Source organism: Plasmodium vivax, chromosome 9, assembly GCF_000002415.2.
Source record: "Plasmodium vivax chromosome 9, whole genome shotgun sequence".
NCBI lineage: Eukaryota > Apicomplexa > Aconoidasida > Haemosporida > Plasmodiidae > Plasmodium > Plasmodium vivax.
Genome location: NC_009914.1, coordinates 836,189 through 858,911, shown reverse-complemented (window position 1 = coordinate 858,911; position 22,723 = coordinate 836,189). Strand labels below are relative to the sequence as shown.

General features: G+C 49.6%; 6 protein-coding genes across 6 annotated transcripts, besides 12 other annotated features; 1 reads left to right on the top strand and 5 right to left on the bottom strand.

Moving 5' to 3' along the window:
• Positions 1-1,048: 1,048 nt before the first annotated feature.
• PVX_091800 (hypothetical protein, conserved) lies at positions 1,049-1,764 on the bottom strand (the record flags this gene model as incomplete). The annotated part of the gene is made up of 2 exons (XM_001615302.1): positions 1,049-1,183; positions 1,441-1,764. The coding sequence occupies 2 exons, from the start codon at positions 1,762-1,764 to the stop codon at positions 1,049-1,051; spliced, it is 459 nt and encodes a 152-aa protein (XP_001615352.1).
• Positions 1,765-2,406: 642 nt separating this feature from the next.
• PVX_091795 (hypothetical protein, conserved) lies at positions 2,407-5,138 on the bottom strand (the record flags this gene model as incomplete). The annotated part of the gene is made up of 2 exons (XM_001615301.1): positions 4,946-5,138; positions 2,407-4,660 (listed from the first exon to the last, which is right to left on the bottom strand). The coding sequence occupies exon 2, from the start codon at positions 4,612-4,614 to the stop codon at positions 2,407-2,409; it is 2,208 nt and encodes a 735-aa protein (XP_001615351.1). The 5' UTR covers positions 4,615-4,660; positions 4,946-5,138.
• Positions 3,234-3,287: a microsatellite.
• Positions 5,139-6,367: 1,229 nt separating the features above from the next.
• Positions 6,368-6,397: a microsatellite.
• Positions 6,398-7,033: 636 nt separating this feature from the next.
• On the top strand, positions 7,034-10,669 carry PVX_091790 (hypothetical protein, conserved; the record flags this gene model as incomplete). Its single annotated transcript, XM_001615300.1, has 1 exon — positions 7,034-10,669. The coding sequence occupies one exon, from the start codon at positions 7,034-7,036 to the stop codon at positions 10,667-10,669; it is 3,636 nt and encodes a 1,211-aa protein (XP_001615350.1).
• Positions 8,779-8,808: a microsatellite.
• Positions 9,588-9,607: a microsatellite.
• Positions 10,020-10,042: a microsatellite.
• A 43-nt stretch (positions 10,670-10,712) lies between the features above and the next one.
• Positions 10,713-10,743: a microsatellite.
• A 176-nt stretch (positions 10,744-10,919) lies between these two features.
• Positions 10,920-10,946: a microsatellite.
• A 34-nt stretch (positions 10,947-10,980) lies between these two features.
• Positions 10,981-11,005: a microsatellite.
• A 714-nt stretch (positions 11,006-11,719) lies between these two features.
• Positions 11,720-11,895: a microsatellite.
• Positions 11,896-12,005: 110 nt separating this feature from the next.
• PVX_091785 (translation elongation factor EF-1, subunit alpha, putative) lies at positions 12,006-14,784 on the bottom strand (the record flags this gene model as incomplete). Its single annotated transcript, XM_001615299.1, has 3 exons — positions 14,068-14,784; positions 13,107-13,848; positions 12,006-12,907 (listed from the first exon to the last, which is right to left on the bottom strand). Exons 2-3 carry the CDS (start codon positions 13,846-13,848, stop codon positions 12,006-12,008), a joined length of 1,644 nt encoding a protein of 547 aa, XP_001615349.1. The 5' UTR covers positions 14,068-14,784.
• Positions 14,156-14,333: a microsatellite.
• Positions 14,754-14,803: a microsatellite.
• A 250-nt stretch (positions 14,804-15,053) lies between these two features.
• Positions 15,054-15,228: a microsatellite.
• Positions 15,229-16,042: 814 nt separating this feature from the next.
• On the bottom strand, positions 16,043-17,963 carry PVX_091780 (hypothetical protein, conserved; the record flags this gene model as incomplete). The annotated part of the gene is made up of 2 exons (XM_001615298.1): positions 16,043-17,536; positions 17,795-17,963. 2 exons carry the CDS (start codon positions 17,961-17,963, stop codon positions 16,068-16,070), a joined length of 1,638 nt encoding a protein of 545 aa, XP_001615348.1. The 3' UTR covers positions 16,043-16,067.
• A 1,146-nt stretch (positions 17,964-19,109) lies between these two features.
• PVX_091775 (hypothetical protein, conserved) lies at positions 19,110-21,935 on the bottom strand (the record flags this gene model as incomplete). The annotated part of the gene is made up of 4 exons (XM_001615297.1): positions 19,110-19,172; positions 19,324-19,433; positions 19,657-19,784; positions 19,933-21,935. The coding sequence occupies 4 exons, from the start codon at positions 21,933-21,935 to the stop codon at positions 19,110-19,112; spliced, it is 2,304 nt and encodes a 767-aa protein (XP_001615347.1).
• Positions 21,936-22,723: the final 788 nt, after the last annotated feature.

Sequence of the window (22,723 nt, the reverse complement as noted above, 5' to 3'; positions counted from 1 at the left end):
CCCTAGCGGCACCGGCTGGCCGCGCAGGGGCGCTCACACAGAGGCATATGTGTGGGGTTGCTCTGCGAGGGGAATGGTAAATATCACATCCCTCTTCAATACGCTCATGAGGAAAGGAAACGAGAAAAGGGCTTCTCCCCCGTTTGTTTTGCACTCTAACGACTCTGTCTCCACTTGTCCTATTTTGCCCTCAAGGGTGGTCTCCCCAACTCGGTGTGGACATCCACCCGCTTTTAGCGTGTTCCAAAAAGGTGGTAAATTTTGTTCCGGGGAAGTTGCCAAATTTGGCACGCCTTTACCTACCGATGGGCTCCACAGAGGAAGGCCGCAGATCGTTCCCCCGCTCAGGTTGACGAGCTGGATGAGCCGTTCTGTGTTGCATCACGCGTTGGGAAGTCCGCCGATCTGAACTTTGCTTTTTGCTCAACTGGCGCTGCTTGGTGGGTGTCAATTGGCCTCATCCGATATGCTGCGTTTTTTCATTTTGTTCGGTTATTTTTTTAACGCATTTCATTCCTACTTTTTTTTATTGCATTTTTTCCTATTTTTTTTTTTTTTTTTTTCCGCTTAACCGCCTCGCCACTCCTCGTGCGGTGCGGAACAACTCAGGCGAGAAGAAGAATCAACCTCGGGGCTTCGCCAGTGGAGAAGTTGGCATCTCCCCTATGCCCAAGCGAATAGCATAGCCAAGCGCGCGTCAGGGATTTCGTTTTTTTTTTTTTTTTTTTTTTTCCCTGCACAGTGGGAGGCACGTCCCTTCCCCCAACGTTCTGGAGTTTCCCATTTTGCGAAACAGTTCCAGCGACGGTTTGGAAGAGGTAACCGGGGGGGAAAAAAAAAAAAAAAAAAAAAGCACACAAAGGGATACTCATAAATACACGCATACGCAGGGATATTCATAAATACGCGCATACGCAGGGACATTCACAAATACACGCCTACACATCCTGTACGTGTGTGCACACGGGCGGTTTGCCCTGCCGGCTGGACCCAAGAAAAAGGGGCAAAAAAAAACAGCTGCTCAATCACCGCATGTTAGCGGCCCCGCCTAGAGGTCCCAAAAAACCGGCTTGACCGTCGACCGCTTGGACTTCTTTAGCCTCATGTTGTTCAGCTTGATGAGGTTCTTGTTGTGCAGCCTGCGAAAGCGATGGTAATCGTCTGCCGTGGCCCTTTCCACATCCTAAAGGAAAGGGGAAAAGGGAAAACGTAAATTGCCATTGCCAACGCGATGAGCAGAGGCACTGGGGTAAAGCGTGCACGTAGGTTTTCTTTCTTATGGTCAGGGAAATGGGCACATGACGCGGCTGTTCCTATTGACACCCATTGGTGTGAAACCACTTGGCATCTTTTTCCAAACGAGAGACATGCCCCAACCCACCCTCTTTAGTGTTGTGCCCCCGCACATTGGCCATTTTGTTTTCTCTCCTTTCGTTTCACCTTTCCGTAGAGGAACATCAGCGCCAACTCGCCATAGCTCTTCATCGGTTTTTCTAATTTCCACAACCATTTGGGGTAGGCATGGTCAGGCAGCATTTCATGGTCCTTCTCGACTGTACTGTAGATGTTAAAGATGTGTGCCTTTGGTTCTTCCTTCCCCTCCGTGGTGGTTCCCCCCCGGCCATCTTTTTTATCTTGTCCCTTTTTCCCTGGCTTGGCCTTTGGGGCGAGCATCCCATTACTTAAGAAGAGGCTTCTCGAGTGGATGGGAAAGGCGGGGGGTCTCCGGGGCCCCTCCACTGCCCTCTTCAAGCACTGCATCATTGTGGCGGTGTGGCGGCGGGGTGTAGCGGCCGCGGCGTCAGTTAAGCGCGTCGCCGCTCTGCCACTTCGTCGCTTCACCGTTTTGTTACGCTTCCATTAATGGTTGACCAATTTTTTATATTATTATTTTTTTTTTTTTTTTTGCAAAATTGATACATGGTGCTGCACATGCCCAAGTGAGCTGCTTCCCATGGGGGCATCCACATTCAGAAAAATGTTTCATGAAGAAAAATCTTTCCCCTTTACCCAGCGTATAGGCTACATTTCGGTTGGCAAAAAAAGGGGAGTATTTTTTTTTTTTCACTCCCCTTTTGCAGTGTCAGTTGATGAGAGGGGGGAGGGGGAGTTAATGACCTCCGTTATTTTCCAGCCCATAGGCACGCAAAAAAAGAGGAAAAAAAAATTGATGGGAACACCCTGCCATGTTCGCCTGAGTTGTAATTTGGGCCCCTTCAGTGGGTTTTCCTCCACTGGGGAATACTCGATTTATCGTTTTGGAGGTCCCTCCAAGGGCATCCAAGAGCAGGATCATCCATCCGCACGGCTACCCTGCTGGTGGGGGAACTCCCTGGACGGGTGCGCTTCTCTCCCATGCGAAGTAGTGACCGAGGGGAGACCCCCTGAAAAGGGGCGCAGGCTTAGCTAGCAAGGGGTTACCCCAAGGGGGGGGTTGCTAACGGGGTACTCCTCACGGGGGAACTGCTCACATGGGAACTGCTCACATGGGAATTCCTCATCGTGGAGTTCATCGCAGGGGAATTCCTCATTGGGGAACTCACATGGGAACTCCTCATCGGGGTATTCCTCACTGGGAAACTCCGCAGTAGAGTCCTTTCCACCGGGGTGCGCCCGGCCGAGCATCCCCGCCGGCAAAACGCGCAGCAGGTAATCCACCCTCTGCTTCTCAGTGGGCAGGCTGTTCCACACCTTGTGCGAAATGTGAATGAGCCTAAACCCCATGCGCGCCAGGAACTTGTGCCTCCATTCTGACAGGGCGGTTAATCTTTCAGAGTTAAGGTAGTATTGGAAGGGGGCGTTTGCCTCGATGATGTAATTTGAGGGGGGGTGATATATGTCTACTATGAATGGTCCACAGGCGACCGAATTCAGGTGCTCTATTTTTATTAGCGTGAGGATGCTACTGATTTCTTTGTGTAGCGTGCTTGTGAACCCGCCGCGTATTTTGTCTCCTATTTGGGCGCCCTGCTGGGGGGGCGGGTCGCTCAGTGGCTCATCGTTCTGCTCGCCGCGTTCCTCATCACTCTCCGAATCACTGCTGCACCGGTCGCTTTGCTCATCACTCTCCTCATCACTGCTTTCTTCACCGCTGCTCGCGCGGCCGCCCCTCCTGCGGATCTCCTTCCAGTTGGCGCCGCGCGAGTAGCGCCAGAGGAAGGCCCGCTGCTCCCCCGTCAGCCGGTCGCACAGGGACGGGCAGAACAGCGTGACGTACAGGTGCAGCACCTGCAGGTGGCGCGTGTAGTAGTTAAAATGTTCTCTGTAAAAACAGGCAAGCGAAATGAACTTGCAAATCATCTCCTCAGTGAAAAGCTCCAAAAAGGTGATGGCCTTGATGGCCTTCAAATTCTTGCCTGAGAAATTGCCCAGTCGTTCGCTCAGCGTAATTTGAAAGGCCTTACTGTACAGGCTGCTTGCCAACCCCAGCTTGCTAATCGAGTTTGCACATTTCACAAGGAAGTTGTTCCTCAGGATGGGCCAACAGAGTGTCATGTTTTTTAGCGCATAGATCAATTGGAGGTTTGACCACTTCAATCTAGAGCACCCTTGGAATAGATAGACGTAATGTTTTGGCTTCATCATATTTTCTCTTTTTAAAATTTCACACAGGATTTCACTTATCATTTTTTTGTTCTTCACCTTGACAGATGCAATGGTTTGTAAATATCGAAGGAGACTCCGTACGTGTACCTTGCTGGACAGATTCACCACTCGGTTCATAAAAGCTAGCCATAATTCTACGTCAACAGGTTTGCCCTTCCTAACTAGCTTAGCCTCGTTCATCATGAGGAATCTCAGTTCCCTTGCTTTGACGCTGCTCAAGGTGGGGATATCTGGCGAACGGTACGCATCATCAAACCAGTATTTTTTGGGATTAATGCGGATTTTTTTTTCTCTTTTTTGGTTCCCATCCAGGGGAGTTACACTCTCGTTGAGCAGTTCTCCGCTAACATTGTTTCCCCTTTTTCGCATTTCATTGAGTAACTTTTGCTCACTTTCGTTTAACTTGCTCGTGTTGATGTAGTCCAGTTGTCTCTCCCTGTCTCTCATAAATGATTTGTAAAAAGAATTTTCTTTCATTCCGTATACCCCTTTTTTTTCAAAGGGATTTGGCATGTACCAAAATGTGTTCATTTCGTTTTTCTTCCTTTCCTTCTCATCATCTTGGTAGTCTTTTATGTCTATTTGCATCCCCTTGTGTGTTTTTTCCCCTTTGCCACTACGTAGGAGGTGCTTTAACTGTAGCTTGTCATCATTAGGGGTGGCGCCACTGCCAACCTTACGCTTCAGCAGCTTCTTATACTCATGAGGTTTTAAATGTTTTTTTTCCTTTCGGGTTGTCTCCTCTAGGATGCGTCTAAAGTCACTGGGTGCTTCCCCAGTTTTGCCTTCTTCATATTTTACCTCACCTCGCGTGGCTTCCTTCCCTGCATGGGACCCCCCTCCCTGGGGCACAGTCTTGTGCTGCACGACGAAGTCTTGCTCCTGTTTCAGGTACGATTTCTCAACCTTAGGTAGCATCCATTTTTTATTTCGCTTGATCCAGCTTCTCCTCTTGTTAAGTTTGTTTCTCGCTAGCTTGCTTATAAATCTCACATCTGTAAAAAACATAGTACAGACCTTCCGCGAACTGTTTTATTTTGCCGCTGCTAAGTACCTGTGTGGGACAAAGCGGGGCGGCGTCAGGGGGCATTTTTATGGACACCTCTCGATCGCGATTGGCATCTCCACAGGAGGGCGCGTACGCGATTTTGCAGTTTTGTAGTTTTGCCGTTTTGCAGTTTTGCCGCTTTGCACTTTTGCGGTTGTTTTTTTGTTTCTTTTCCCCCTAGTGTCACATGCGCCCCCTCGCGTTTAAGTGATGCGGCTTCTTCGCATACGGGAGGCGCATTCTTTTTGCCCTGCGAGTGCTTTTTTAATCTGACAAATGGGGCCCCCTTACCTGCATGCGGTATGAAGCCCCCGCGTCGTAGAGCAAATCCTCCCCGTGCACCTTTCTTCTGCTGTACAGTGTATGCATCTACATGCGAGGAAATTATGTAGATAAATGACCCTATGTGGTATGGATATAACCTTTGGCGGTGTTCCCATTCTATGTATGGGCCACGCGCTGTCGATCCATCATTTTGCAGCGCCAAACGTATCTTCCTTGAAGGTATACTTTATCCTTACAGGGTCGGGTCTCCCCACATTTGCAGTATTTTTTTTTGGGGGGCGGGGGAACACGTTTCGGTGCCCTTCGACTTGTTATTTTGCCATTTTTACTCAATTGCGGGAGAGCGCGTTTGCCCAATATAAAATTGTACTCTTTCTTGTTTGCTCAATTCCCCACAAAAAAAAAAATATAAATACTCTTGCTTTTGCATACCTCGCTCACATGACATGCTGATATATTTTTGTATATGCATTTTTTTTTTCATTCCTTTTTATAACCCCATTTTAGCAACCATTTGACGATAAAAGGAGAGAGAAAAAAAAAAGAACGCATTGTAGGAGAAAAACTCACCTTAAGATGAAGTTAGCGTAATGCTTACATATATACCCTCGCGTGAAAGAACAACGCAAATTTGGTTTTCCCCCTTTGGGATGCATACATAATTTATCATATGTTCGAATTTACCTGAACAGGTCATATTTTTTTTTTTTTTTTTTTTGCAAATACCGTTCGTGTGATTTGCCTTTACGTAAGAAGCTACCTGATTGGGCATTCATGCGCGTATGCGTTTATTACATGATCTCATCTTTACGTGGTTAGCCACTTTCCCATTGACTTCGCCCCAGGGGGGAACTCGTAAGGGAACGGCCACGCTGCGTAGCTGCGTATATGCATATAAATATACATATATATACATACGTATGCACGTGACGTGTACGCAGCCTGGCCTAGGCATGCGCGCTGTTGCTTTTGCCACACCATAGAGAGGGAGTGAGAACGACAGCCGCAGGAGTTTTCCCCGTCAGCGCTGCGTGCCCAGCCGCGAAGCGGTTAGCGGCATGCGTGTGTTATCTGTGGCCGGAGTAAATCCCGCACAGTTGTGTGAATTTCTCTGAATTGGTTCGTTCGCTTCGTTCGCGTTGTTCCATTTTGTTCGCTTTGTCCCATTTTTCTCCATCCCGCCGCGCGTCTTTCAGCGCATGTTACCTGCACGCCCATTTTGTTCCATTCTGTTTCGTGCTTTCATTGTGAATTTCGCCTGAACTGTTCAGGCATTTACGAGAAAAAAAAAAAAAAAGGCTAGCAATAAGTAGCACATGCTGAAATTTATTTTTACACCCATCGGAAGCACATTTCGCCAATTTCAAAGAGGAGCATGTAGGCATATGCGCGCTCCTTGGGTAAATTCAAGTCTTTGCGCACGCGCGTGTACATTCGCATATGCGCTTTGCATATTCGCGTTCGCGTGCATACCATAGTTTACGCGCCACAGCGTACGTACGAGCTGTTATGTGCCATCGCGTACGTACCACCGTTTGTGTACCTTCTCATCATACGTACACATTCGCGCTCTTCCATCCCTTACCCATTTTGCCAACACGCGTACGCATCACAAGGCCAAAAAAAAAGCCCCGGGTGTTCGCCCCCTAAATTGTAAATTACATCCTCTCTCGCTAATATCATTAGCATTATGCGTTTCCATTAATTTTTTTTTTTTTTTTTTGTGTACATTTTAAGTGTTGAAAAAATGAAATAAAAGTAATGTGCCCTCTCCATACCCCAGATCACCCGTTTTTTGTCTTAAAAAGAAAAAGAAAACCTCCCCTGCGTGTACATATTTGATTGTTCAGTTGACTGCGCGCAGCTAGTCGTTCGTCCCAGGTCGTACGTCTCTGGTCGCGCGCCACTGATTAACCCCACTGGTTTCTCACCAATTGCGCATCAGTGATTTCCCCCGCGCGCGTACCATTTAACGAGCGCAGAGATACACCTTCTTTTAACCAGATGACAGCGGAGTTTTTTTTTTTTTTTAAACTCTTCCCCTAACGTAACATCCATTCCATTAATGTTAATTTATTTTATTTTTTCGTAGAAATGAATATATTTACCAGATGTGTATTTTTGTATTCATTCATCATCGTATTTGTAACTTGCGCAAATGATAATAACCAGTCCAATAACACCGATGAAGGGGGGGGGAAGGACAAACCGGGGAAGGGAGGCTTCGACTTTAGCCAGCTGGGGGACATTTTGAATTCCCTCAACGGGAAAGGAGGCAAAGGCGGAAACGCAAATAATAATGGCGGCCACTTTGACATGTTAAATAATCTTTTAAACCAGGCGGGCTCGTCAGGGGGAGGCCTGGAGAATCTCATGAACATGTTTAATACCGCCTCGGGTAAGGGCGGCGGGAGTGCAGCGGCTGGAGGGGGGAATGCAAATGCGGGCGGCGGAAGCGCAAATGCTGGAGGGGGAGGTGCAAATTTGAATAATTTCGATATGGGCAAAATGATGGACATGCTGAAGCAGTTCGGTGGAAAGGGGGCCGGCGCAGATGGGCAGAAGGCTAACCCCATGGAATCTATTGGAAATTTGCTGAACATGATGAATGCCGGTGGGGGAAAGGGAGGCGATGGGAAGGGCGGAAATCCTCTGGAGCATTTAACCAGCTTGCTGGGGAATGGCGGCAGGAAGGGGGGAAACCCGATGGAGCATTTGACCAGCCTGTTAGGCAACCTCGGCGGGAATAAGGGCGCCGACGGGAAGGGGGGCAACCCGATGGAGCATTTGACCAGCCTGTTGGGCAACCTCGGCGGGAATAAGGGCGCCGACGGGAAGGGAGGCAATCCGCTGGAGCACCTAACCAGCCTGCTGGGGAACAGCGGCGGGAAGGGTGGTAACCCGATGGAGCATTTGACCAGCCTGCTGGGCAATCTAGGGGGAAACAAAGGAGCTGATGGGAAGGGAGGCAACCCGATGGAGCATTTGACCAGCCTGCTGGGCAATCTAGGAGGGAATAATGGAGCCGACGGAAAGGGAGGTAACCCGATGGAGCACCTGACCAGCCTGCTGGGCAACCTCGGGGCGGACGGGAAGGGAGGCGGGAACAATAAACTGATGGGGGACATCCAGTCGCTGTTGGGCAACTTCCTCAACGCGCAGAATAACCAAAACGCGCCCTTCGCATTAGACAAGAGTGTAATGGATGGATCTGCAAGTAAGGAGTTCATCAAATTGCAGCATAACCAGAGTGAAAGGGACCTCCTAAGGGAATTGCAAAATTTGATTAACAAGAGTAAAGGGATGAGTGGCAGTGGAAGCAGCAAAGAGTTGGAGGAGAAGAACTCCAAATTGAAGACCTTTTTTAGCTCCCTCAAGGGAAGGTACAACCCATATTCCTACGAGAGGAAGATTCTAAATGATATAACAAGTGAGGAGGACATTAAGAATAGGTACCATATAGATGACGAATTTGAAAGGCACATTTACATCAGCGCAAATGATACGAGTGTAGATTACGAAGAAATGAGTGATGAGGAGAAGGAGAAGAAGACGGGCATGTTTGCAGACGTAAACCAATTGGATGATAACGATACGGTGGAGAGTGGATCCATTAGTAGCCACGTTATAAGAAAGAGCAAATTAGAAAATGAGAAACTGCTTCGCGGATTAATCGCGGGGGAGAGTGACAACCTGCATGAGTGTAACTGCGCGTCTAGTAAGGCGAAGAACTGCGTGCTGTCCTTCATTAATTATAACAATTTGGAATACATGCTGGAGAGTTTGAGCGTGGACGTGAAGTCGATGGTGAAGCGGTATAGGGAGGCGGGCCCGCATAAAGGTGCCGCCCCCGGGAAAGGAGCTGCCTCCCCACATGCAAAGGCAGAATCGTTCCTCGTGCCGCTACCCCCCCTGGATGCGAAGGCAGACGTGCGGGACACGTCCAAATATGTGTTGAGAGTACCCAGGGTGTTATTCCTCTCCACGAAGAAGGCCTTCTCCACCTCCATGGACAGGTACTTCTTCAATCTGTATGACGTTATGGAGAGTCAGCTGAAGTGGAACACGTACATGTGGGGCTACGGGTTCAAGTACTACCCCCTTTTCTTTACGAAGAATCTGCATACCCTGTTGCATAATTATGATAAGCAGATAGGAAGGGAGCCCTTTGACATCATCTTCGTGCACAGCAGCTTTGTCTCCAACTATTATAATCATTACTTTTTTCTGAAGAGCATGCCGAGGATGACTACCCTCATTTTTATAAACGACGGATGGGATAGCAATGTGAAGAGCGCCTATTTGAATTTATTTCCGCACATCTTTTTTCAGAACCAGGTGAACATCTTCGAGTACAACCCTTTGAATAGCATTGACTCTGGTGCGGAGAAGAGGAAGCTCGTTAATAGCCTGTGGAATAAGGTGTCCAGTGGGGACTCCACGGAGGTGATCGCGAATAGGCACAAGAAGAAGGGGAAGAGGGGCAAGGCCGGGGCGGGGAGTAGCGACGGTGGGGGGGAGAATTCGAAGCGGGAGGATGAGGCGAACGGAGGCCGCTCACCCGGGGATGGCGCCCAGCAAGAGGACGAGCACGACGAGGATGAGAACAAAACGCTGTGGGCGTTCCTGCCCCACGGGGTGAATCCCTGCTGCCTGGACCAGTTTGAACATCTCTTTGATGAGAAGGAGAACGACCCGAGTGATAAGTCGAATGTGGTGGTGAGCCCCACCTTTTACTACGACCTCGCCAGGAAGAAGAAGAAGAAAAAGGGCAGCCCCAAGCTGGAGCTCTCCTACTCTCTCCTAGATTTGTACCTCCCCGCATGCACCTACAAGGATAGCGTGCCGACCTTCCTAAGCAACACACATAGGGATATAGACGTACTGTACCTCTGTAACACCACCTCGAGCAACTACAATGACTTCCTAATTCAGAAGGTGATGGATTATATATATAATAAAAATGTTAGTAATTTGAAGAGCCGAATAAGGAAGTATGAGTTTGACCTGTATTACTGGAAAGTGTGGGGCATGCAGACGACGCATAAGTTGATAAAGAACAAGCTGAAGGAGTATCACCAGATGCTTAGAAGGAGCAAAGTGTGTGTAATTAGCTCCAAGTTTGCCGGCATGCTGAACCGAATGGTGGTGGACGCCCTCTTTAGCGGCTGCGTAGTCATCACAGATAAGAGCCACAATAAAGACATTAACAAGTTCATCGTAACGACGCGCATTCCGTATGAGTATTATGAAATTGGCGACTTGGTATATAATAATGAAAATATGAATAGCCTTTCGAAAGATATGGTAGAAAAGATTAATGCCACTCTGGAGGAGGTCAACAGTGGGAAGAAGGAGCTGCTCAAACAGGAGGCCTTCAAAACGGTTATGAATACGTATACCTACCAAGGGGTGATCCTCAATTGGATTCTCCCCACGTTGTATTTCCACCACAATAAGGAGAAATACGAGCTGGTAAACAACTATTTTGTTCTGCCGCAATACTTTGAAGACGTGATTTCGAAGAGCCTCAAAACGACCAGTGCTAAGAGGGAGAAAATCATCGCCAATATTGATTTGTCTCTCCAGGAGGACCTCATCATGAATAACAATGAGGTGGCCACTTGGTGCATCATCTGGGTGCTCATCTTCGCCGTCATCGTCTTTTACCTGATGCGCAACAGCAACCTGCTTGGCGCGCTCTTCAAGCAGCGGAAGTTGCACCTCTGAGGGGGGTAGCACCGCGGAAGTAGCAGCGGCGGTTGAGAGGTTGGCGGCAGGGCGGAAGTAGCAGCGGAGGTTGACAGGTTGGCACCGCGCAAGTGGTAGCGGCGTGGAACTTAGGAGGGGCAGCCCCCACCCGATTTAGCCTTTTCCTTTTGAGCCCCCATTTTAAAGGCACAAGTTGTTACCTTCGCGCATTTGTCCGAGCGCCGCACTTGGAAGCATTTTTCGTTCTCACGTTGGGGATTTCACGTTTGCAGATTTCACGTTTGCAGATTTCACGTTTGCAGATTTCACGTTTGCAGATTTCACGTTTGCAGATTTCACGTTTGCAGATTTCACGTTTGCAGATTTCACGTTTGCAGATTTCACGTTTGCAGATTTCACGTTTGCAGATTTCACGTTTGCAGATTACACTTTGCAGATTACACTTTGCAGATTGCTTTTTTTTTTTTTTTTTTCCTCCCCCTATTTGTTACCCCTTCGCGCGCGGCGACTATGCTGAGATGCATCCAGCGTGCGTCCGGCGCACCTGCGCAGTGACTGCGTAATGCCTGCTAATAACTGCGCAATGACTGCGTAACAACTGCGTAACCCCGTGCACACGTGGGCGGCTCCCCGTGCGATGGCGCAAAGGGGGGAGAGGCCTCCCGCGCAGCGCCCACGCGGCACACCCTTTTCAATGCTGCATGTTTTTCGAAGCGAAACTCAAAAACAAGTTTTTTTAAAAAAGCGCATTTTTTAAAATGACCGCGGATTGCACGTCGGCGTGCGGTTGGCGGTGAGGATGGCGGTAAGGCAGGCGGTTAGCCTAGCCGTGTGGTTGCCCCCTTTGGGAAATCTTCCAGCCAGCTAACGTTGGTACGGCTGCTAACGTAGGTATGGGCCGCTAACGTAGGTATGGACCGCTAACGTAGGTATGGACCGCTAACGTAGGTATGGACCGCTAACGTAGGTATGGACCGCTAACGTGGCACCCCCTGGGGGCTATCCTTTTCACTACGTTCACGCGGCACTGCGAGGAAGGGGACACGTCTTTTTTTTTTTTTTTATTTTTTTTATTTTTTTTTACCGATGGTGATACGTTTCATTTCTTTGCGGCCCAGTGGACGAACGAAAAAAGTAAAGACATGGAGCGAAGGGGGGTCTCTCCGGGTATAGGAAGTTAGGACCATCCGTTAGGTGGCACACTGGGGGGGAGCGCCATTGGGGGATCGCTCACAAGAAGAAAAATATAGAAAAGTCATGCAAATTGAAAGTAAACATAAACGTAGGAACACCGCCGCGGACTCCAGGCGACCATTCTTCCCCCCTGACGACACTCTTTGTTCCCCCCTCGAGGTTAGCCCTTCAGCTCGAGTATCTTCCCGATGGCTATGGTTTTGCCTTGATCGCGCAGGGTGAATCTCCCCAACTGCGGAAGCTTTTCATACACCTCAATACACACAGGGTTGGAGAGTAAGAAGTGCGCAGTGACGATGCAGTCGTTTTTAATAAACTTTGGTTTTATTTTTTTCTTTTTTGTTTTCTTATCAATCACCTCCAGCATGTCCACGAACTGTATCTCCTCACAAGTGGTGTGCGCATGGAAGATGCAGAAGTACCCCGCGGTGATGATTGGCTTGTGTTCGAGGAGCTCCACAATGGCTACCCTTCCTATAAACTCGCTAACAACGGAGCAGAGGTTCACCGAATCGCACAGGACGAATCCTTTGCTAATTTGATCCTCCTCTACGCCTAGAAGTTTCACACGAACATTTTCCCCCGGCTTGGCATAGGGCACTTCATCCTCCTCCAAACAGACATTGAGCACTTTGACTTTCAACTTATTTGGCATCAAAGTGCAGCTCATATTATTTCCATACAGAGTCCCAGATTCTATTTTCCCAACGGCTATGATCCCGTTGTCTTTGTATCCTTCCAGGAGGGGGATTCTTAGAGGTCCCTTTTCATCCCAGGGGGGGGGTGGCAACGTGTTTAGAATTTGAAATAAAGTCGGCTTGGATGTGTCATACCAACTAGCCCTTGCGTCGTATATTTTTGAGTTCTCATCCGAGACGTGCTCGGAGAGATTCTGCCCGGTGAGCCCGGAGATGGGCACGAAGTAGACGTCCTTATTGATGTTATATCCGCAGGACTTTATGAAGGGGGTTATTTTCTTTTGTATTTCGTCGTAGCGCGCTTCGCTCCAGTTGCACGTGGGGTCGTCCATCTTGTTGATGGCCACGATCAGTTGGTTGATGCCTGCGAGGGGGTGAGCGGTGTGACGCATGTTAAGCGGTGTGACGCATGTTAAGCGGTGTGAAGCATGTTAAGCGGTGTGAAGCATGTTAAGCGGTGTGAACGGCATAGCAACCGCTGTGAAGGGCATTGCAACCGCTGCGAACGGCATTGCAACCGCCACGCTGCGAACGGCATGGTAGCCGCTCCCGCTGGGGCCCACCTAGCGTCCTGGCGAGCAGTGTGTGCTCGCGGGTCTGGCCGCCGCGCTCGAAGCCCGTCTCGAACTCCCCCTTGCGCGCGGAAATGATCAGCACGCCGATGTCCGCCTGCGCAGCGCCACTAATCATATTGGGAATGAAGTTCTTATGCCCGGGCGCATCCAAAATTGTGAACCTCCTGTCCTTGGTCTCGAAGTGGGCTCTACCCACCTCCACGGTTTTGCCCTTCTGTCTCTCCTCTTCGTTAATGTCCATAATGAACGCCAAAAACCAGCTCTCCCGATTCTTCTCCTTGGCCTCTCGCTCATACTTTTCGATGGTCCTATCATCTACGTACCCCAGAATGTAAAGGATATTCCCACAGGCGGTTGACTTCCCTGCATCTACGTGTCCTATAAAAATAATGTTTAAGTGATGTCTGGGGTCTACTTGAATCAAATTGTTTTTCACTTGTTCTGCTTTTTCTCCTTGGGAATCTTCCACTTGGTCTTTTTTTTCTAAATCAGTGGGGGGTTCCTCTTCTTCGTCTTGCTCCACTGGTGGCTCCTCACTGATGGCCATTTTCTTCAGCTGCTCCTGCACGTCAGTCACAGCTGGGTCCTCTGTGTTATCTGTGCCCGGGCAGGAGGAGCCGTTGTCTGCGTCATTCTCTTCCTGGCTCGCGGGGGCGCCTCCTCCCTGGTAGGCCATTCCGGGGTAGTACGACGGGGCGTTCGCGTTGAAGCTGAAGGGCTCATTATTCATCTGGAGTGGGGTGAGACGTTGGGAGGTGCGAAGCAGTCTGATGGAGCAGCAACGAAAGGGCTAACAAATGCGCACACGTCGCAGCTATGCATACACGTGCCGCTTCACCTCGGCGAAACGAACAAATGGCGAGGCACATCACATATGGAAGCATCACCAGGGATGCATACATAGTATGAGCTCGCATCCGCTCGTATTTTTTTTTTTTTTTAAATGTACATTTAAAGAAGGGGGGTGGCAAGTCCAGGGGGGCAACAGATTCACCAATTCGTGGCAGCGTGCCGATCAGAATGGGAAAGGAGATTTTAAATGAAATTGAAAGGGAGGAAAAAAAAAAATGGAGGCAGCAAAGTTCGTAAAAACGAAGTGTATGCCTAGTTAAGGAACTCCCTTCTTTCCTCTTATCGGCAGGCGGAGCTGTAACTATCACTCTCTCTGCGGGGGTTCTTTTTCCTTGCCTTCCCTACGTATTATTTTCGTTCGCTTTTTTTTTCTGTGATGGTTCCTTCTCGAGGGCAATCGTGTCAAATATGATTATTCCCTGTTGGCCCCCGGGTCACTGGTTGGCCTCTTCTCCTCTTGTGCGTTTTGGTCGGCTTTCCCTGTTTCGCTGTGGACTCCAATTGGCATGATGTTCAGTGAGGGGCCTCAGTCGATTTAAAGGAGCTGCGCTGGCGAGGCGTACGCGGTAAGTCACACGCATAAAGTGGCAGGCATTAAGCGGCAGGCGGTAAGTGGCACTGATGCTCGGGGACTCTGGCGATGGCGGCGAGTGAACAAACTCTTCGGCGATCTCGAGATCCCAATGCGCGTTTTAAAATCTCCCTGCGTGGGTGAGTCGGTTCTACGTTTGAATGAAAAAGATTTTGCCTCTCCTCAAGGGGGCAGCGGTGCCGTGAAAAATGGGTCAACAGAAAATGGGAATTTGAGGCAATCGGCGGGGGGGAAAAAAACGAAGCGAGGGGGCGGTTAAAAGGAGTGCACGCTGAGTGGCGGTAAAATGGTGCGTGGGGAAATGGTGCTGTGCTGATATGCTGCTGTGCCGATATGCTACTGTGGCGAAGTGCGTATCGCTCGAGAGGGAAGAAAAAAAAAAAAAAAAAAAAAAAAAAATACCTGCATACTTGCATACGTGCATACATGAAAAGTGAGAGTGGGAATCGCCGCCTTCCTTTTTCCTTTCCCCCCGTTGCCACTCCCCCCCCCTCTGAACGCTTAATGACACCAGACGTTGATCAAATGGCCGACAAAACAGACTGCGCGCCCAGTGCCAATCGGCGGAGCCGTCTGCTCAGCAAACCCCGCAGTGTATGACCGCTGCGGAGGGGTGAGACAAAGTCACCTGCACTGTGCATGTAAAAATGGTAGCAACGAGCGGACGAAAAAAAAAAAAAAAAAGATTCGATCAGTTGTAGGGTTAAAAACTGGAGGATGGGATGGGCGCCCCCCCAAGATCGCGCTTTGAACTGCGTCAGGGGGATTTTCCTACGTTTAACCCCCAAATTGATGTCAGCATGTTGCAAGGGAAGCGCTCAATAGAGCGATACTCGATGATGGGCCAATCTCGACGGGGACTTCCCCCCACAAACACGAAAAAGGGTGCCGCTAATTACCAGCGACAAAGCACACAGTTTCCCGCTGCCACCACCCGCATTAAGTCACCTTCAACGAAAAGGAGTCATGGGTGGAAGGTCAACGGGCAGTTAAATGCGTAAACAGTTTGACGACTACGCGGAAAGAGCGCAAGGGGTGCACGCCTACCAAATGGGCTGCACACGAGGGGTGGTTGGGTCCGCTGTAGGGTAAACTCATATGGACCAGTTTAGCCCAACCGCGTCGACACAAGGCGATCTGCCCACAAGTAAAAACCACCCCAAGTGGGTGCGCAAAGGGGAAAAAATTAATTCCGTTTGGGGAGTACAATCAAAAGGTTCGTCACCACATGATGGGCAAGAGGAAAAAAAGAGGTAAAAAAGGGGGGAATCATCTTAACGTAATTAAAAAAGGGGCAATAAGAGGGGCAATCCAGCTATGTTTACAAAGCGTACAAAAAAAAAAAATGAAGCAGAGGGAGGGGAAACGGGAGCAGTGGTGGGATAGCCGCCCCACATGGGCCCCTTACCCACGACTGCTTTGAAAGAAACGCGCAAAATGGGGAGATGACGAAGAGGGCTTTCCCTTTTTTCCCCTATCCCAGGAGAGGCAAATCCCAAACCACCTCAGTAGAGAAAGTACTTTACAAATATGATCACCGAGATGAAGACCAAAATGAGGAGAGAAGACGAAATGGAGTCCAACATGAAGAGGCGGTGAATGATGGGGGACCTGGAATTGTCTAGGGCCAAAATGCTTTTATTTTTTTTTTTTAAAAAATATTGAGTTATGCTCTCGAGGCGCTCCGTGGTGTTGGTTGTCTTGAACCACCTCCACTTGAGAATGGATCTAGAGATAATGGCGCTGCTAAGACAGTAGGAAAAGTTTTCTAGCTCTTCGTTAGACGGTTCAGACGAGGTAAGCTTGACGTTCCTAAATTTACTATTAAACAGACGTATGCCCGCATTGCCAAAGCGATTCAGCTGGTACCTTATGCAGAGGAGACAGATCCTAGAGAAGATGACACAGGAATAGTAATTCACCGCGTTATACACATGGTAATCATTCGTGTCTGTTGAGCCACTAATTATGCTTCTGTACCTGTCGTAGTAAGACGAAATGGCGTTTATGTCATCCTCCACCTCGATTGTGTTGAGCAGCTTCTTCAGGTCTTCCACTTTTTTCTTTCCCACGTCGGTTGTGCTTTGGTTTGCACACTCTGCTGTAGTCCCATGGGTAGGCGCGGCGGGCGTAGCGCAATTGCACTTGCAGGTGCAGGTGCCTTCTTCGGGGGGGGAAGCGCCCGCCCCGTTGGCCCCCTTACCGCCGCTAACTCCGCTAACTCCGCTTCCTCCGCCAACTCCGCTTCCCGCCCGCAACAAATTGTACTCAAAGAAATTGAGCGAAATGGACTCGTCAAAGAGGGGGGAGTGACTGGCAATGTAATTTTCATACTGGTGGAAGTGTATAATGTTATAGAGGATGACTCGGAAGTTGGCCACGCATTTGATGCAGAAGACCTGGTTGGTTTTGTTCTGCTCCAGAATTTTTACGTGAATCCCATACATCTTCTCGTCCCCATGACTCGATTTGTCTTTACTAGAGGTGATGGCGAAGGTGCGCTCACTTGATATGAGCTCTATAAGGTCTATAAACTTTTCATTATATATGTTTAGGTCGAATACCTCTCCTGGGAAGTAGGGGCCAAACACCAGGGGGACTTTAAAGAGAGGGATGACAGACGAGTTTTTAATAGCATCGAATCTTTCCTTTAGTATTTTTTTTTCCTTTTCTCTTTTTATCATTTCCATTTCTTCTACTCGTTTGGCATATGTCAGGGGGTACTTCTCCTTAATCAGGTCAGCCAACAAAATGTTAATGTTTTTCTTATCCCCCATATTGGATCTACACAAGGGACATGCGTTTTTGTACTCTTTGGCTTTTTCTAGGCAGTCTCTGCAGAAGTTATGCCCACATGGGATGGTCACTGGTATGATTAGCAGCTTCATGCATATGGCACATTCCAGTTCAGAGGGGATTTGCTCCTTTTCGGATTCGTCTTTGGGGGGGTCTTCTTCCTTCCCCTGGGGTGCCCCTGGGGGGGCCGCGCTGGGCGCGCTTTTGCAGAATCGGTTTCGCAGGGTGGTTCGCGGCAGGTGGGCTGCGTCACCAGGTTGGCGTAGCGGTAGATGGGCAGCCTCATCAGGTTGGCGTAGCGGTAGATGGGCAGCCTCATCAGGTTGGCGTAGCGGTAGATGGGCAGCCTCATCAGGATGGCGTAGCGGTAGATGGGCAGCCTCATCAGGATGGCGTAGCGGGGGGTGAGCTGCATCACCACGTTGATGTGAGGGACCCTCCAACCCGCCATTCGCACTCCCCTGTGCGTTCGCTTCATTGGGGACGTCTCCATTCTCCACGGCGTCCTCGTACGTGTTCGACGTTTCGCTGGTTCCTCCGTCGGCCGGGTCGTGGGCCAACTGGCCATCGCCCCGTACGCCGCTGCTCTCTTCCCCGTCACCCATCCTAAGCGAGTCAGCCTACATGCACGGTGAGATGGCACGCAAGTGGGATTAGCAGCTCCACTTCGCTTCTAAGATAATACTGATTTCTCCCCTGACGAGAACTAAATGCGTGTCTCCCCGTTCTTCTCTTCACAAAAGGGCGAAGTAATAAAGTGTCCCCTTCGCGTTTGTCTCTTCTCGCTAGTTCATTTCAGTTATTTGGTTTGTCTGCCGGTTTGTTTGCCTCCCTTTGGTAATTCTTATCTCCGTGGGGAACGCACGACGCAAGGCGTCATGGAAAAGGGGCGACTTATATGCTTTATGTGCAAAAGGGGTAAGCGGAAAGGGGAAAAGAATAATCAACTGACCACTTGACTTTTGGGACGCTTCACTCGCGCCAGTCAAAAAGTTTCCGTTCGGACTGCAGTGCAGCTATACGCGCTGGGGGAATTATTCTTCCAATCGGTTAAAAAAAAAAAAAAAAAAAAAAAAAGTTAAAATGGGCGCACTGCTTCCTTCCCTTTCCGTTCGCATAGCACTTATTTCGTTGCAGAGAACATGCGGATGGACGCGAAAGAAGAAACGGAGGGAAGATGCGCCAATCGGCCAGGGGGTTGAAAAATATGCCCGCGGGAGGCAGTGCATACGCGCGCAAGTGAAAAGATATTACATAATATATTATTATGTATTATATATACATTATTTTGCTACGTAAATAGGTACATGCCGCTTCGCCACTTCACCGCTTCTCCGCAAAAGGAAACAGGGCCGGCGGAATGATCAGAAAAAAATGGTCAACTTAATTCGTTTTAAAAAAGGGGTAATCTGTACAGCCAATTTGTGCGTTTCAAAATGAACAATGCGAAGAAGTGGAAGAATTACAAGGGGGATTCAAAAATGGAAAAAAATGGGAAAAAAAATGGAAAAAAAAGGGTTAAAAAGGCGAGTAAAAGGGCGTTAAAAAGGCCGTTAAAAAGAGGGTTAAGAGGAGGATTAAAAAGGCTGTTAAGTGGAGGCCTTAAAATGGCGAAAAACGACCGAAAAACGACCGAAAAACGACCAAAAAACGATCAAAAAACTCGTTGCGCACAAATGTGGCCTCTTCAAACTCAAAGTGGGGAAAAACGCCCCGGGAAGTGCGAGGGCGGGGCCATTTGTAGTTCCCCCTCATTCGCCCTGATCCAGGGCGTCCACGTCCGCGTAAATGGATGTCTCAAATATTTTCAGCTCCTGCGCGGGCGTTTGGGAAAAAAAAAATAAATAAATAAAATAGCAAAATATATAAAGTAACGGCGCGGTGGAAACTCGTAACTTGCGTCTGATCTGCGGGGGGTCCCGCCGACAGTCGCGCTGCCCCCACGGCGCCACGCTTCCCGCTTACGTTGTATATGTGCACGCGCACGGAGGAGCAGCCGACTTCGGTGAGGGCCCCTTCGCAGGCCCTGCGGTCGACTGAGCACTGGTAGACACCCACGTCCGTCAGCTTGGGCCCTGCGGTTGGGGGGTGGGGAGGCAACAAAAATATAAAAAAAGGGGGGTGAATCCACCGCGTGTGAAAAAGGGAATAAACTGCGTGCACTGCTTAGTGGGTAATACATGCCATGTGTTGATGCTGCTTAGTGGGTAATGCATGCCATGTGCTGGTGCCGCTTCATGGCCATGTTGAGTGGGGGATGCCCCCCTAAAGGATGTGCTTTCCCCCGGTGGTCCTCACCTGACGCGACTTCCAGCCCGTTCACGTGGCAAAAGGAGTTGTTAACTTTCCAGCAGCTGGAGAAATCGATTGCTACGAGGTCCCTGCAGTGTTTGAGGAATTCCCGGACGGAGAAATTGTCCACGTGTCTGAGAGGCGGCGGTGTGGTGAAGTGGGGGTGATGAAGTGGGGGTGATGAAGTAGGGGTGATGAAGCGGGGTGGTAGGTGAGAATGCCGCTTTACTATGCCGCTTTGCTACGCCCCCGCAGCTTAAAGGACTATCGCTCCCCCATTACTGCAACGAGGACACCTTAACCTTCCGGAGGCGCTTCAAACTTCGCGCGACGGTCAAGATGGTGTCGTTCTGGACGTCCGTCGTTTTGGAGATGTCCAGGATCCGCATCTTGGGTGAGTGAGCGCAGACCGTTTTGATCACCTCATTGGAGACCTTCGTGTCTGCTACGTTCAAAGCGATGAGGTTGGTGAGGCATTTGAAGAAGATGGCCGCCCTATCATCAACGTTGCACCCCCGGAGGTTAAGCACCTTAAGGTTTTTAGAAATTATATAGAGGTACGAAATATCGCTGAGTTGCTTCGCATTGGTGATTTCGAAGCAGGAGAGTAGCTTCAGTGGGGTGTCGATCTGCACATCCATCTCACCACCCTGGGGAGTTACCCTATGAGCGGTAGATTCCCCCGATGCAGGAGGCACACAGCTGAAGAGTACACGGAGGGTATCATCAGAATGGTAATTAGAGACCGTAGAGGAGGAGGTATTCCCAAGGTACAATTTCACCAAGGCGCTTTTAAATTTCAAGGGGTAGATCCCATCATGACTGATCTTATAGCAGTTACGAAGATCCACAATGGAGAGGCACTTAAAGCGATGGAGAAGTACCTTCAAACTGGAATCGGTAAGTTTGGTACATCCATTTAGGCATAGTATTTTTAAGGTCCTATCAAATTTTATATTATTAGAATTGCATAGTAAATTAAAATGGTGAGAGGAGAGATGAGAGCATCCTGAAAGGTCCAGCACTTGCAGCTTGTCGGACGTATACATCGTTTTTATAATGCTCTCTGGAGGAATTGTATTTTTTAATGTCCCATCGTAAATGAGTTTCACTCTGAGGCAACGGACCATGTCTCTAAATCGTTTGTTTAGGAGGAGGAGGTTTTTTTTACTTTTCACGTTCGAGACGATGTGCCTGAATAGGTCGTCTCCCAGGTGGTGAAAGAGGTCGAAGGTGTCCTTTTTAAAAATTTTTTGGTGTGCCTTTCTCATTTTAATAACGTTTTGCTGGTTGTGCTCGTTCACTACGTTTACGGGGACGCACACGTTCTTCTTCTTCAGCACGCACGTGTGTGGGGGGCGTTCCTCCCTTGCGCCCTTCGCATGGTTGGCGGCGCTCGCAAGGTTGGCGGCGCTCGCATGGTTGGCGGCACTCGTCTGGTTTGTCCCCTTCACCTGGCTCGTTTGACTCGCTTCGCTCCCCCCCTTCATGCGACTCACCACATTGTCGCCCTCAATTTGGTGCCTCGTTCTGTTCGCCGCCAAATCATCCAGGAGCGTCTTCTTATCGATCACCTTCGTTTCGCCCGTCCCACCTTGGCTAGAGGCCCCCTTTGCGAAGAACTCCTTGTATGCGTTGTAGGACGCGCAGGAGCCTCCCGCGGGGGGGGTGAAGCACGGAGCTACCTCCCTCCCCTCGACGTTCATTTTTGTCCTCTTCCTCGAGAGGATGCTGCTCAGCACACTGTCGTCCGTTTTGTCCCCCAGTAAAATGTTGTTCTTCCGTTTGAAGCTGCTCGTTATGTTTTCTATTTCTTTTCTGATGTCCTGATTTTCTTGCACGTTTTTGAACAGCCCCTGCTTGGCCCCGTGGGTAACGGCGCGGTTGGCAGGTTGATTAGCAGATTGATTAGCAGAGTGACTAGCAGAGTGACTAGCAGAGTGACTAGCAGAGTGACTAGCAGAGTGACTAGCAGAGTGACCACCCGCGTGGCGGTTTGCCCCCTTGTCGGCCCCCCCCCGCGGCGCATTTCTCGGGGTGAAAAACACGTCTGCAGGGGGGCTTTCTCCACCACCATCATCCCCACCTTCGCTCCTTTTCCGTGCACCCCCCCCGGACGCATCCACCTGGGTGAACAGCGACCAGATGGACTGCTTCTTCTCCCGGTCTATGATAACCCTTTTGTCGTCTCCACCGCCCCCCCCGCTGTTTTGGTTCCCCCTCCCGCCGCCATCCCTGTTCGCCGCGAACAGGTTGGCTATGCTGGGTTGCTTCTTCTCATTCATCGCGAGGGGAGGGCGCATCAAAAGCTGCTTAACTAATCACAGCGGTGAGGTCCTCCCCCCTCGTTGGCAAGGAGTCCTTTCCGTTTACCCCCCTGCTGTTTGTGTGTCTCTGCTGCTTGAGCGTCTCTACTGCTTGTGCCGCTCCACAAAGCTACGTCCAATTTATGGGTACCTCTTATCACGCCGAACCGATTTTCCCTTTTGGCTCTCCCCCCATGCGGCTGCTAACCCGAGGGGGGACACACTGCGCGCATCCCACAAGGGGCAGAGTGGCGCCTCTCCTAAATCTGCGAATTTGAAACCGCGTTGAGGAGTGGAAAGTGTGCAGGAGGCTGGAGCAGTCACCCAGATGGAGGAACACCCTACCTGCCACGACACTCCTTGGAAAAGAGTTTACTCAAAATTGGAAGGTCCCATTTTGTGAGTGCCACTAAATGGGGAGGCAAGAAAAGTATCTCCTCTCATGCACACGGATGGACCATCGTTCATTTTAACCCCCTCCTGCGTGCAGTTGGGGAGGTACCAAACGGTGAGGTTATAAACACGGGGGAGTCGCTTCCAGTTGGCTGAAATGATGCCTTTTTTCTTTTTTATTTTTTGCAAAGGGGAGCGCTGCGAGTGGAGGTGCACTTAGTTTTTTTTCTTTTTTTTTTCTCTTTTCACGCGTCGATCGGGAGAATAACTGCCCGTGGGGAGATGTCAGCCTCTTCCTCGTGAGCATGCGCAAAGTACACACCGCGCGTACGCTCCACGTGTGTATGTTTTTTTTTTTTTTTTTTTTTTTCTCC